We start from the raw sequence: 11,359 nt of genomic DNA, 5'->3' as shown, positions 1-11,359 counted from the left end.
TTTCCTTTGGCATTTTTTGTTTGTTTGTGTACGGGGTTTGGCTTCAGAGCTTTATGTTTCTAGTTAAGTGCCCTGGCACTTTAACCTTGCTCCCAGTCCTTCTTTGCTTTCCTTTGTTTTTCAGAGTCTTGTTTTTCTCCAGGGGTCAGTCTCCTACCACAATCCTCCTACCAATGCCTCCAATGTATCTGTAATTACAGAGGAACACCATTACATCACTTTAGTTGTTGTTGAGATTGGTTCTCATGAACTTTTTTTTTTATTCTGGTAAGGCTCAAACTGTGATTCATCTGAGGCTGCCTCCTAAATTGCTGAGATTACAGACAGGGCACTACTCCTTAGTTTGGGGGCCACTGTGTAGTATACATCAAAGACTCGATTTGTTCTTGCTGGATGAAGCACATTTTGCCATGTCTATATTTCGGATGTACATGTCATACATCTATATATAACTCAAATGCTTGTTGAATTTGAAAAATTGGAAGGAAAATATAAGATGGGAATAATAAGGAAAGGCAGAGAGGGAGAGCCGGTCTGGCAAGCAAACCAGCTTTCAGAAGCAAACAAAGCTTGTAGAAGAAATTGGATCTGGTGGCACTTCAGAGATAGGAGAAGGGCAGTGACTTGGGTCAGGTTAGTGCAAAGTAGCTCCTTGGAAGCAGAAAGTCATGGCAAGAAGGAGTCCTGGAGAAATGGACCCTGCCCTGATTGGTTCAACCGCTGGTTGACAGGCATTCGGGGGTGGGGCCAAAGTCTGTTAGAGCGTGGTAGATTTTCAAGGGAAAATGGAGATCAGAATTGTATGCGAAATCCTTCGCTCTTTAAACCATAGGAAAGTGTTTCAAATTAAAGCCAAAATAAACTTAAGTAAACCTAAGGCCAAGTTGCTGCTTCGGTGCTGAGTGGAAGGGGCAGGTGGGCTGTTAAAGCAGCTTGAGTAGTTGCTTTGGGAATTCATATGATCCTCAACATGCAAAATCACATGCACATGAGGGACTGTCTTTGTGGGTATGGGAAGGGCGTCTGGGGCTCTGCTTGCTGGCACTTTGAAGGTATACAGATAGTGATGACTTGATTTTCTCTGGGGTTCCCCAAAGGGGCTTGATATGAAGCCTTCAAAGGAGAACTTTGCTTCTTTCTCTTCTCAGCTCAGCCCCTGGGCCAGGAAACACACCACAGCGATCCCTTGTGAAACAGTAAAATCAGATAGGTGATCATACCTAGCGGGAAGCAGAGGGGACAACTGGGGTATCAGCTGCAGATTCAGGACCATAGAAAGGGGCAGAGTGGGACAGAGGAACCGTGGAGATGAGTAAGCAGGCACAAAGTAAATATCCAGGATTGAAAGCCTCCTAGTTTTGTTACCTCTTCTTCTACTGAATTAGGTCCATAAGTCTTAAGCATCCACCCTGGCTCCTGGGACAAAGAAGAGAACTCTAAGGATGAAGATGGCCCCCGTTCTACCAGGCAAAGTACTAAAGACCCGGATGTTCAGGTAAGCATCCAAGGACTCTTGTCTCTGACAATTCATCACATGACTCTGAAGAACTTTCTTTGCTTCTCAAAACCTCCGTTTCCATATCTGTACAATGGGGATAATAATCAAATCCAGTGACTTTTTGTGAGGTTAACTAACAGAGACTTTCAGCATAACATTTGGCAAAGCAGGTAGGTCAAATGACGGGAGTGATTATTTTCCTTGAGAAGTCCTCAGAAGTCAGGCAGCAGTGGCTCAAACCTGTAATCCTAGCTACACAGGAGGCTGAGATGTTAGGATCATGGTTGAAAACCAGCCCCAGCAAGAAAGTCCATGAGACTCTTAGCTCCACCCAAACAACAAAACAACTACCATAGAAGTAGAGCTGTGGTTCAAATGGTAGAGTGCCACCTTGACTGGGAAAAAAACCCACTGAATGATAGCACTCAGGCACTAAGGCTCTTTTTTCAAGCCCCAGTACTGATACCAAAAAAAAAAAAAAAAAAGTTCTCAGAAGAATGTGGAAGGGGCACTGCTCACCAAAGTGGTGGTGGTGATTTTCTATTTCTCCCTTCTGTGATTGCACTCCAATCTGAAATGGTGTGGCTTAACTCTTTTATGATGTCAGGTCTTTACCCACACCACATATGGCAAGGGGTGGAAGGTGGCAAGTCTCTCTTCAATGCCTGCCTTGGCTCCCCAGTACTTCCTAGCACCTAAGCTGATATCCGGTACCCAATAATCATAAGGATTATTGGTTAACTAAGCACTTGGATATGAGAGTTTCAATACAGTTGGTAACCATTCACCACAGTCTTTATAGACAAGATACTATTATCCCTAGCTTGCCAATGAGATGACTGAGGTATAGAGAGACCGAGTGGCTTGCTTAAGATCACAGACCACATAAGCTGTTATGTGCTAGGGGTGCACTCCCCATTCATTGTGAGCAGGATGTCAGCTGACTAAATAAATTGATGGATTTTGAAAAGTTCATGTAGGAGGAGACCATTGCATGGAATGTGGAAGGGTAAGAGGGAGGTAAATAAAAGAACCAAAGTACAAATGTAAGGAGCATGTAGCCTTGAGAAGATCAAGTACAGCAAATAAAAACATACATGGACAGATGAGTGGAGAATCGATGAATAAATGAGTACATGAATGTGTTGTGTATCCTTAAGAGAAAGACAGAGGCAGCAACAAGAGAATGTATGTATGGTCAGAGAATGAGCAGGTCTTCCTCAGGCCTGTGTACCATGAGCCTGAGGAACTTGGACACTTCCTACTGGTGCCAAGGAGATGCTGATCCGGAAGACCTTAGATGCATCAGTTCTACTTTTCCACCATCACCACTCTGTTTAGAGTAAGGTCAATCGGGGGAAGACAGCAACTGGGGACTGAGGAGGTGAGCAGGACACCAGTTTGGAGATTCTTTTTTTTTCCAGTCCTGGGGATGAACTCAGGGCCTGGGTACTGTCCCTGAGTCTTTTTGTGCTCAAGACTAGTGCTCTACCACTTGAGACACACCACCACTTCAGGCTTTTTCTGAGTTGTTTATGGGAGATAAGAGTCTCATGGACTTTTCTGCCTGGGCTGCCTTCGAACCATGAACCTTAGGTCTTCTGAGTAGCTAGGAATACAGGTGTGAGCCACCAGTGCCTGGCAGTTTGGAGATTCTTAAATCAGAAATATTTTGGATGTAGATCAAGCAACATAGAGTTTCAGCTCGTTCTGAACTGGTCATCTTTAGATGTGATCATCAAGAACTTCCTTTCCAGTGATAGCTTAGAATAGTTCTCAGGTGTGAGTGAGAGCAAAACATAGCTTTCCCTTATGGCTGGAGTTCTGAGCTGTTTGGACAACTGGGCTTTCCATGCCTGCTTAGGAGATTTCTCTGATTCTTGGCCTGAGAGGGTCACATAAATACACATTTCAAGGCAGGCCCTAAACTCTTGGAACTTCTTTACTTTGGAATTTAAACACAAAGAACTGTTAGATTTTTTTTTTTACAATGAATGCCATACCAAAACATAAATCATACCAAATTTGTTTGAAATTTCGTCTTTAGAAGGTTGTGTGTTTTTACAAACCTTCCAGCAAATATAGTCCAGCTTTTAGGTTTGCAATGAAACCTGAAACCAGGCACACTGGTGTGCTTTTGGGGGTCTCTGAAGAACAAGTTCCAAACAGCCTTACTGTAATAATACTTCCCTAATCTCATCCTGGCAAGCTACATTACTGTGTTGGGCTATACCATTGGAACTGTGGAAAAAGCATGATTAAGATAGCAATTTGGGGGCAATTTTGTGCTTGAGTATTCTTCAGCATGTGTAAATTGCCAAATTAGCAATACCTGATCCCCCGTTGGCTAGTGACTTGGAGATACCCCAAGCCATGAATGGGGCAGAAAGTTAATTAATCTGCTTATTAAAATGAAGAAATGTCTCATTTGCATTCATTTGCATTCAAGTCTTGCAACCATCCTGCTTTTTGGTGGTCTTTGGCTTTCTTTCCTCAGTGCCACTGACTTAGCTGGGTGTTAGCTCGATGCACTTAGATTTTCTGTGAGGAGGCTTTCAGTGTCCTGTGTCTGTCATCATTGGTGCCAGCAGAACATGGTTCACTTCTGGATATTCAATTTTACTGTCAAGACTTTCCAGCTCCCATGGGCTGTTGGCGTTTGCTTGCAGTTGTCCTAGACCACAGGTAAGTACAGATGTATAGAGCTGACAAATCTTGGAAATTAAAGACATTGTCTCCATTAGAATTTGATGTATTATTTGGGGATGATCCATTCAATGACTTACAATTTCCTAGTGAATCTTCAATGCTCTGTGTGTGTGTCTGCTTTTAGATTTATTTATTTTTCTTCCTAGGGAAAAATAAAAATAAAAAAGATCATTGCCTCCTGGATGTATTTTAGGAGGTTCCACATTCAGGATGATTTTTTTTAACCTGGAAATGCTCAGGTAACCTGAATCCAGGCCCTCCTTAAACCACCTTTAGAAAGGGATTGAATGAGGTCTTGGGAGAGGGGGTTGGGCAGAAGGGTAATTTGAAAGGTGGGGGAAGGGGAGGAATGCAAAGACACCAGCTCTGGGAAGCCCAGTCAGTAGAGCCAACCCCCCAAAACCCACCACCACTACCACCATCACCACCACCACCACCACCACCACCACCACCAAACTGCTGTAGGGAGATTTGATCCCAGGGAAATCTGCAGCACAGAGTGAATCACCAGCTGGAACTTGAGGGGAAGCCCAGGGCCAGTGTTTCTGTATTTGGTAGTCAGCCCATGAGTGATACCTTAACCACAGTACGGCTGCCAGGGAAAAGTGGCTCTGTCACCTCTATGCTAACCAGCTGAGCACTCAGATTGGGAAGGGTCCTGGCTGGAAGAGAAAAAAAAATTACAATCCAGCCTTAGACCTCTTGTCAGACTAGGAGGAGAATTATATTTCAGAACTAGTCTACAGTGTGGACAGGAAATGACCTCTCCACAAACTGCTTCTTTCAAAACAAGCAGTAGTGCCTCTGGCCACCCAGCTTTTCCCAGTCTCTCTCTCCCTCTCTCTCCTCTTCTTTCCCTTCCCTCCCTTCCTCCTCGCTCTCCCTCTCTCAGAGCTTCTGCGCTCTCCCTCCTCTCCCGTGTGCTCCCTCCCTCCCTGCCTCCCTTCTTCCCTCCCTGCCTCCCTCCCTCCCTGCCTCCCTCCTCCCGCTCCCTCTCCTCTGCTATAGAGGTTTTCTACAGCACTTCCCAGTCAGTGTGTTCAGCCTGCCTGCCTGCCTCTGTGTGTGTGTGTGTGTGTGTGTGCATGTGTGTGTGTGTGTGAGCGTGTGTGCGTGCGTCTACTTTGTACTGGGGAGAACACAGCCCATGTGCTCTGCATGGACGTTACTAATACTCTGTTTAGCTTGATTTTCGACAAGCAGGCAAGATGTCCAGCACACCACATGACCCCTTCTATTCTTCTCCTTTCGGCCCATTTTATAGGAGACATACACCTTACATGGTACAGCCAGAGTACCGAATCTATGAGATGAACAAGAGACTGCAGTCTCGCACAGAGGTAAGTACTTCAACCTTAGCTGTGTGCGTGGTTTTTATTTTATTTGGATTTTTTTTTAAACAGTGCATGGGATTTTCCCGGTTGAATTTTAGGGGAAGTGTCCCACTACTAGTTACTAGCACGTAGGGTGGGATTGAGCGCCAGATTGAAGCCACTAGTTTGGAGGGAGGATTTGCAGGGACAGCAACTCTCGGAGCCTGGAGACAGTTTGTGCCTGAATCTTAAACCGCTCACCCCCTCCCCCCAGCAGCTCATATGAGGGGGGGCGAAGGTGCCTCCAGAGATTCTTATTCTCCTGGAACTCCAGTGTTGGTTGGCAGGCTCTGAGATGGTCCTGTTTCTTGAGATATAATACAAGGGATTTTGTGATTGTTTGCATTGGGCAAAACGTACTTATGTATGTGTAGATTGACAAATTCTAAAGGAAGTCTGCTTTGACTTTATATTTGCTTCTCAAAGTCATCAAAATCCAAGTAAAGGGGCAAAAGAGGAGCTTTACAGACTTTTCTAGAAGTAGCCTGGAGGAACACATTGGTGGGTTACCGCGGTCCATCAGAAACCAGTTGCTTGGGGCAAGATTCTCTACTTTCTCCCCTTGCTGGAGGCTGAGTCTCCAAAGGATTCTACCTTGGGACAGGAGCTGGCTAAGCATTGAAGTCAGCTGTGGGCTTTGTACAAGTGTGTGTGTGTGTGTGTGTGTGTGTGTGTGTGTGTGTAGGGGAGAGAGAGAAAAAGGGAGAGAGAGACAGAGAGAAAGAGAGAGAGAGAGAGAGTCTCAGAGTCTCCCAGGCAGTAAGCAACTTTAGAAACAGTGAGACCAAGACTTTTAGAACTTTCTAAATGCAAAATTCAGAACTCCATACTAGCCTTCTGGAAATTAAAAATTTAATGTTAGTGATTTTTTTTTTTTTATCCCTCTGTGCTGGCTGAAGGCAAAGCAGGCTGCGGGGGAGGGGCTGTCCATTTTGCCTGTAAATTGGGGCTTTGTGTTATAGTGTCTGAATAGGAGTTTATATATATATATATATATATATATATATATATATATATCTGCTCAAAAGTCACTTTGAGAAGTAGAAATTCTTCAGAATTGAGTTTTCTCAGCAGAGTACAAATGCCCAGAGGATTCATGCTAGAGAGTTTTTGAGGATGAGTTTGGTGGATGTTTAGAGTAAAGATGGAAGTTAAAAAAAAAAAAAACAACCTCTGGAAAAGGAATTTTATTAAGTTTATCTTGCAAAATAAAACACACTTGCTGGAATGGTCAGCAGAACCATAGAGAATTCATGATGTTGAATGTATTTAATATGGCTAACAAATGTGACCTGCTTTTTGATTGGCTAACTGCTAGAAAAGGACTTGTATCTTTCTAAAAATTGGACTGTGTTTATCACTGCTAATTTCTTTATATGTTAGTACACCCTAAATGTTAAATGAAATTGTTGGCACTGTAATTTTCTCTAGAAGCCAGTAGCTTCTACAGAAGTATAAACTGTTGTGCTCAGGGTAGTGAGCTGTTGGCAATAAATGACATTTGTGTGTGTGTGTGTGTGTGTGTTTGTGTGTGTTTGATGTACTGTGTGTGTGAGTGTGTATGTGCGTGCATTACAGTTTGTGTCTTTGGTTGAAATCTTTGTAAATGTGCCTTGGAATCTTAAATTCCTGCATAAACAATCAGTTGACATAATCTGCTTTCAGAAGGGAGGACAAGGATTATTTTAAAGTTCAGGCACACGTTAATTGTGATACAATGTTGAAAAGCCTTTTCAAAGTATGATTTGTTTTACAAGAAACTAGAAGCCATATGGCTCCATTATTAAATAGCAGCAAGATTTTAAATGTTCTGTGTCCAACTTACATTTTAGAAAGTTTTTTCAGACTTCCAAGTTTTACTCTTCTGTGGAGAACAGGGCAGACAGGATCTAGGGTTGGGGTGCCTATGTACCCTGACTTCAGCACTGGGCAGTTCTGAGCTGGGAGACTTCTGGAGACTTCTCTTCCCCGGATGCAATGTTTTCCAATGTGTTTTGCATTTGAGATAAGATGTTTGAAAAGTGCCCCTATTGCTAGTTTACTATTCAAAACCAGCCCAATACCTTTTGTCAGAACTTACTTTGGCACTTCCAACCTTTAGACTATGAGGAATGATTTTGGTTTGAGTATGGAAGAAAATCTTGATAGCTGAAGAATTGGAAAGCTTTATGAGAAATCTTAAGAAGTTTTCACTCTGTCTGTAACAGTAGAGCACTATGAATTATTTCAATAGTTTCCTAGACTGACCTCTGTATATTTCTAGCATTCGATAGTAGGTGGGTCTGTCTTTGTTTTTGTTTGTGCCATTCCTGGGGTTGAACTCAGGGCCTGGGCTTTGAGCTTCTTTATTCAAGGCTAATGCTCTACCACTTGAGCCACAGGTCCACTCCTGGGTTTTTCATGGTTAATTGGTGATGAGAGCCTTGTGAACTTTCCTGCTGGGGCCAGCTTCAAACCATTATTTTCAGATCTCAGCCTCCTGAGTAGCTAGAATGACAGGCATGAGCCACCAGTGCCCAGCATCATTAGGAGTTTCTAGTACTTATCCAAATAATTTGCCGGGCACTTCTTTATGTCTTTGCCAAGCAGTAAAAATAGTATATGGAACCTAAATCAGAAATGTGTTTTTATTTCAGATAAAAAAGGAGAAAGAATCATATAATTGATTCTAAGAAATTCAAAGTATTCACATTACATATTAAACTTTGATCCTAGTGTGTACTTGTGGAAAATAACTTTGCATGGGGAAGTGACACTTTGGCTTTAACAGTGATGGTTATTTATGATACAGAACTCTGGGTCCTGGGAAAGAATTTGTTGTAGTAAAATATAAAATTACCTAAGAAGAGTTATCATCAGTTGTTCACACCAAAGATCAAATAAAGTTATGGAGTGACCATTTGTAGAATCTGAACAACATACACAATCATTTGGTTTAGTCTCTCTTCATTCTCTCTGTTCTTCCCCAGTAAGTACTGCTGTTTCATTAATTCTTAATAACACACACACACACACACACACACACACACACACACACACCTGGGTGATCCTCTCTACTTCCCATTCCTTTTGGGGCATTCACTTGGTTAGAAAGAAATGATAGAAAGTCAGCTTGTGATGAAGGAATTGTAATAAAGTTTGTAGAAATTTCCCAGAGACCTCTGTTTTTATGGAAGTCAATTAATAAAGAGCCACCAATGCTTATCTATGAATTTTTTCCATGGCTGACCCTCATAACCCCTCTCATGGGCATTTATTCCAATTAAATCAAATCAAAGGCTGGCAGACACTAGGTCCTATGAGTTTAAAGAGGATGCGATGGGGGAGTTAATCCTGTTTCTCTTTCACTTATGACTTGGTGAATGTGGTCTTGACTTTCCCATCTGCAAATGACCCATTAATTTGAGAATTCCAATTGCTATTCTTTCATGAGGGAGTATGAAGAAATAGAATAAAGATGATAGGCATTATATTTGGTTGCAAGCACCTAGTTGAACTATCGCAAAATAGTACTGAAATAATCTATTCTTAGTGAGGAAAACTTTAAGGTCTGCACTCTGTCAGTCTTGTTTAAAGCTTGCCCTGAGAGCAAGCACAGGCACAAAGTAGGTACTCAATTAACATTTGTTGACTAGTCAACCCAGGAATCCAGCAGATAAAAGGGGAGAGAGGTCTTGAGAACCAGCTAGTGAAATTAGCACCTTGCCTGGGAAAACAATTCTGATACTTTTGGGGCCTGGTATCCCCTGTGGAGTTGAAATTGCCCTGGGCATCTTTTTCCTGGGTCTCTTAAAGTGCTCACCGCCCATGGCCACATTTATTTCATTAGGAGGTCATTTAGATCCCAGATCATTGGGTCCAACAAAGCAAGTGTCTCAGAAAACAGAGGACTTCGCCTCCTTTCAAAGGAATGTAGTAACTGCACTAAAAAGCAAACAACAAAAGCAAAAAATAGATTTTAACCTCTGTTTACTGTTCTGGGAAAGAGACTCTCTTTGCAACATTAGAATCTCAGTGGGTTTTGATCAATGTGTTGGTGCTCCCCCCTCCACAGCCCCTCTAAAATGAAATTAAAGAGAACCTTTGAGCTTGTGTCACTATTGTTCAGAGGTAGTAGAAAAAGGGTTGACATTTCCTTTCGTGCATGCGTCCATAAATTGACCCAATGTCTTCCAAAAATCCAGATAGTTGAATTGTCTCATAGTGCCAAATGCATTTTTGGAAAATACCATCGTACAATTATACAGTTTAATGCTGTACACAGAGTGTGGTCAGATAGGGTATACAAATATGTCCTAAAGACTTAAACATTTGCTTATGAAAAGCTTCCATGAAAACAAAACAATACATGTATATTTTTAATTTCCTGAGGTCTGCACTATGAGATGTATGCTATAAGAGAACAATTATAGTAAACATCATTTTAAGAGAAGAGAGAGATTTAACTCTGGTTGGATTATTGTGGACTTTAAGAAAGTTCATCAAGTAGCTATGCAAATCTTGGCTATTGTAGATAAGTTTTCTATATCTTATTTGCTCATTCAATTAACCCAAACTACCTTCATTCAAGTGAAGATTTTTTTTAAGTTTCTGTTTTTTCTTGTTGTACCATACTAATTTTAATAAAACACCATAAAACATCAGGAAAGCATAACGCCTTATGTTTTAGCCCCTTTCTTTTTATCAATATTACACATCCCAGCATAAAACGAAGAAGAAAAAGAAAAAAAAAACCTATGATTACAGTGGGAAACAGTTCACAGGAGGATTTTATTAGAATGACAGTATTTAGTTTTACACGATTTAATACGAACATTAAAAAAAAATGTTTGAAGATCTTGAAATTCAAATCTGCTGTTTTTCGCTCTTTGGCTCAACTCTAAAACTCCCCAGGGAGGGAGTAGGAGGAGAGAGGGCCAATTCATAGTCCTCTTTTCTTTCAGCTACATTTTTATATAGTGGGTCTCAGGGTTTCAAGTTGTAACATCATGTTTATTCATGGAATAGCTCAGTATCATTGATGTTCAGACGGAATCTAGTTAAAATAAGATTAGGTATTTTGGCTAGGTGAAAAAAAATGCTTTGTAATAACTTAAGAGTCCCTTTGCCCCCTTAGAAATTTAGAAAGAGAAACTATTGATGGTATTCTGAAGTCTATGAATGATTTTCAGTGTTTAAAAAAAAAAACTTTCCAAGTTTTTTTGAGGGGGCTGATCAGGGGAGGGTGGGAGGAGGGGGGGAGGGGGAGGGGGAGCTGGTGGTGGTGGTGAGGACAGCTTCCCCTCCCCCACTCCCCCCCCCTTTTCTTCTTTTTGTTTTTTTTTTAGGACAGTTATTTTGAAAAATGTTAAATGAAACCAAAAGGATAGTTTTACAAATAAAAACTTCCAAGCTCCTTATTTTTCAAACTCCCTGTTCAGCCTTTGCAAACGAATTGCAAGACTCTTTACACTGATTTTATTTTCCTGAGGTCTCTTTTTCCTTCTTCATTTTTTTTTTTACTATGGGAACTGTTTTTAATTAAAAATTACTTGCACACTAACTATTCGTAAGAGAACAGACGGGGAAAAAATGTTTCAACCTCCATTCAACACAGATTCTTCTTATCAGCTGAAAATCAATGCACATTTCAATTTCTCTCTTCTTTTGGTGAATGAAATATAATGTAAGATTTAAACACTATGCAATTTTTTTGAGCATTTAGCTTTTTGTTTGGGTTTCAGAAAGAAATTAACTTAAATTGAATGGAGAACAGGACCATAAATCTCCTTTTATTACA

At 41.3% G+C, this 11,359-nt stretch overlaps 1 protein-coding gene across 11 annotated transcripts in view; it reads left to right on the top strand.

The window, feature by feature from the left end:
• The first annotated feature begins 5,141 nt into the window (after positions 1-5,141).
• Positions 5,142-11,359, top strand: part of Ldb2 (LIM domain binding 2) — a 313,076-nt gene continuing 306,858 nt past the window's right edge. For all 11 annotated transcript variants that reach the window (XM_042674802.1, XM_042674800.1, XM_042674801.1 and 8 more), the window contains exon 1: positions 5,142-5,547. In XM_042674802.1, coding sequence (XP_042530736.1) covers positions 5,416-5,547 — 132 coding nt within the window. In that variant the 5' untranslated portion in view covers positions 5,142-5,415. The remainder of the gene's footprint in view (positions 5,548-11,359) is intronic.

This window comes from Dipodomys spectabilis, unplaced genomic scaffold, assembly GCF_019054845.1.
Source record: "Dipodomys spectabilis isolate Male_0828 unplaced genomic scaffold, ASM1905484v1 ptg000021l, whole genome shotgun sequence".
NCBI lineage: Eukaryota > Metazoa > Chordata > Mammalia > Rodentia > Heteromyidae > Dipodomys > Dipodomys spectabilis.
Note: the sequence above shows the minus strand (reverse complement) of the source record. Positions and strands in the feature narration are given on the sequence as shown.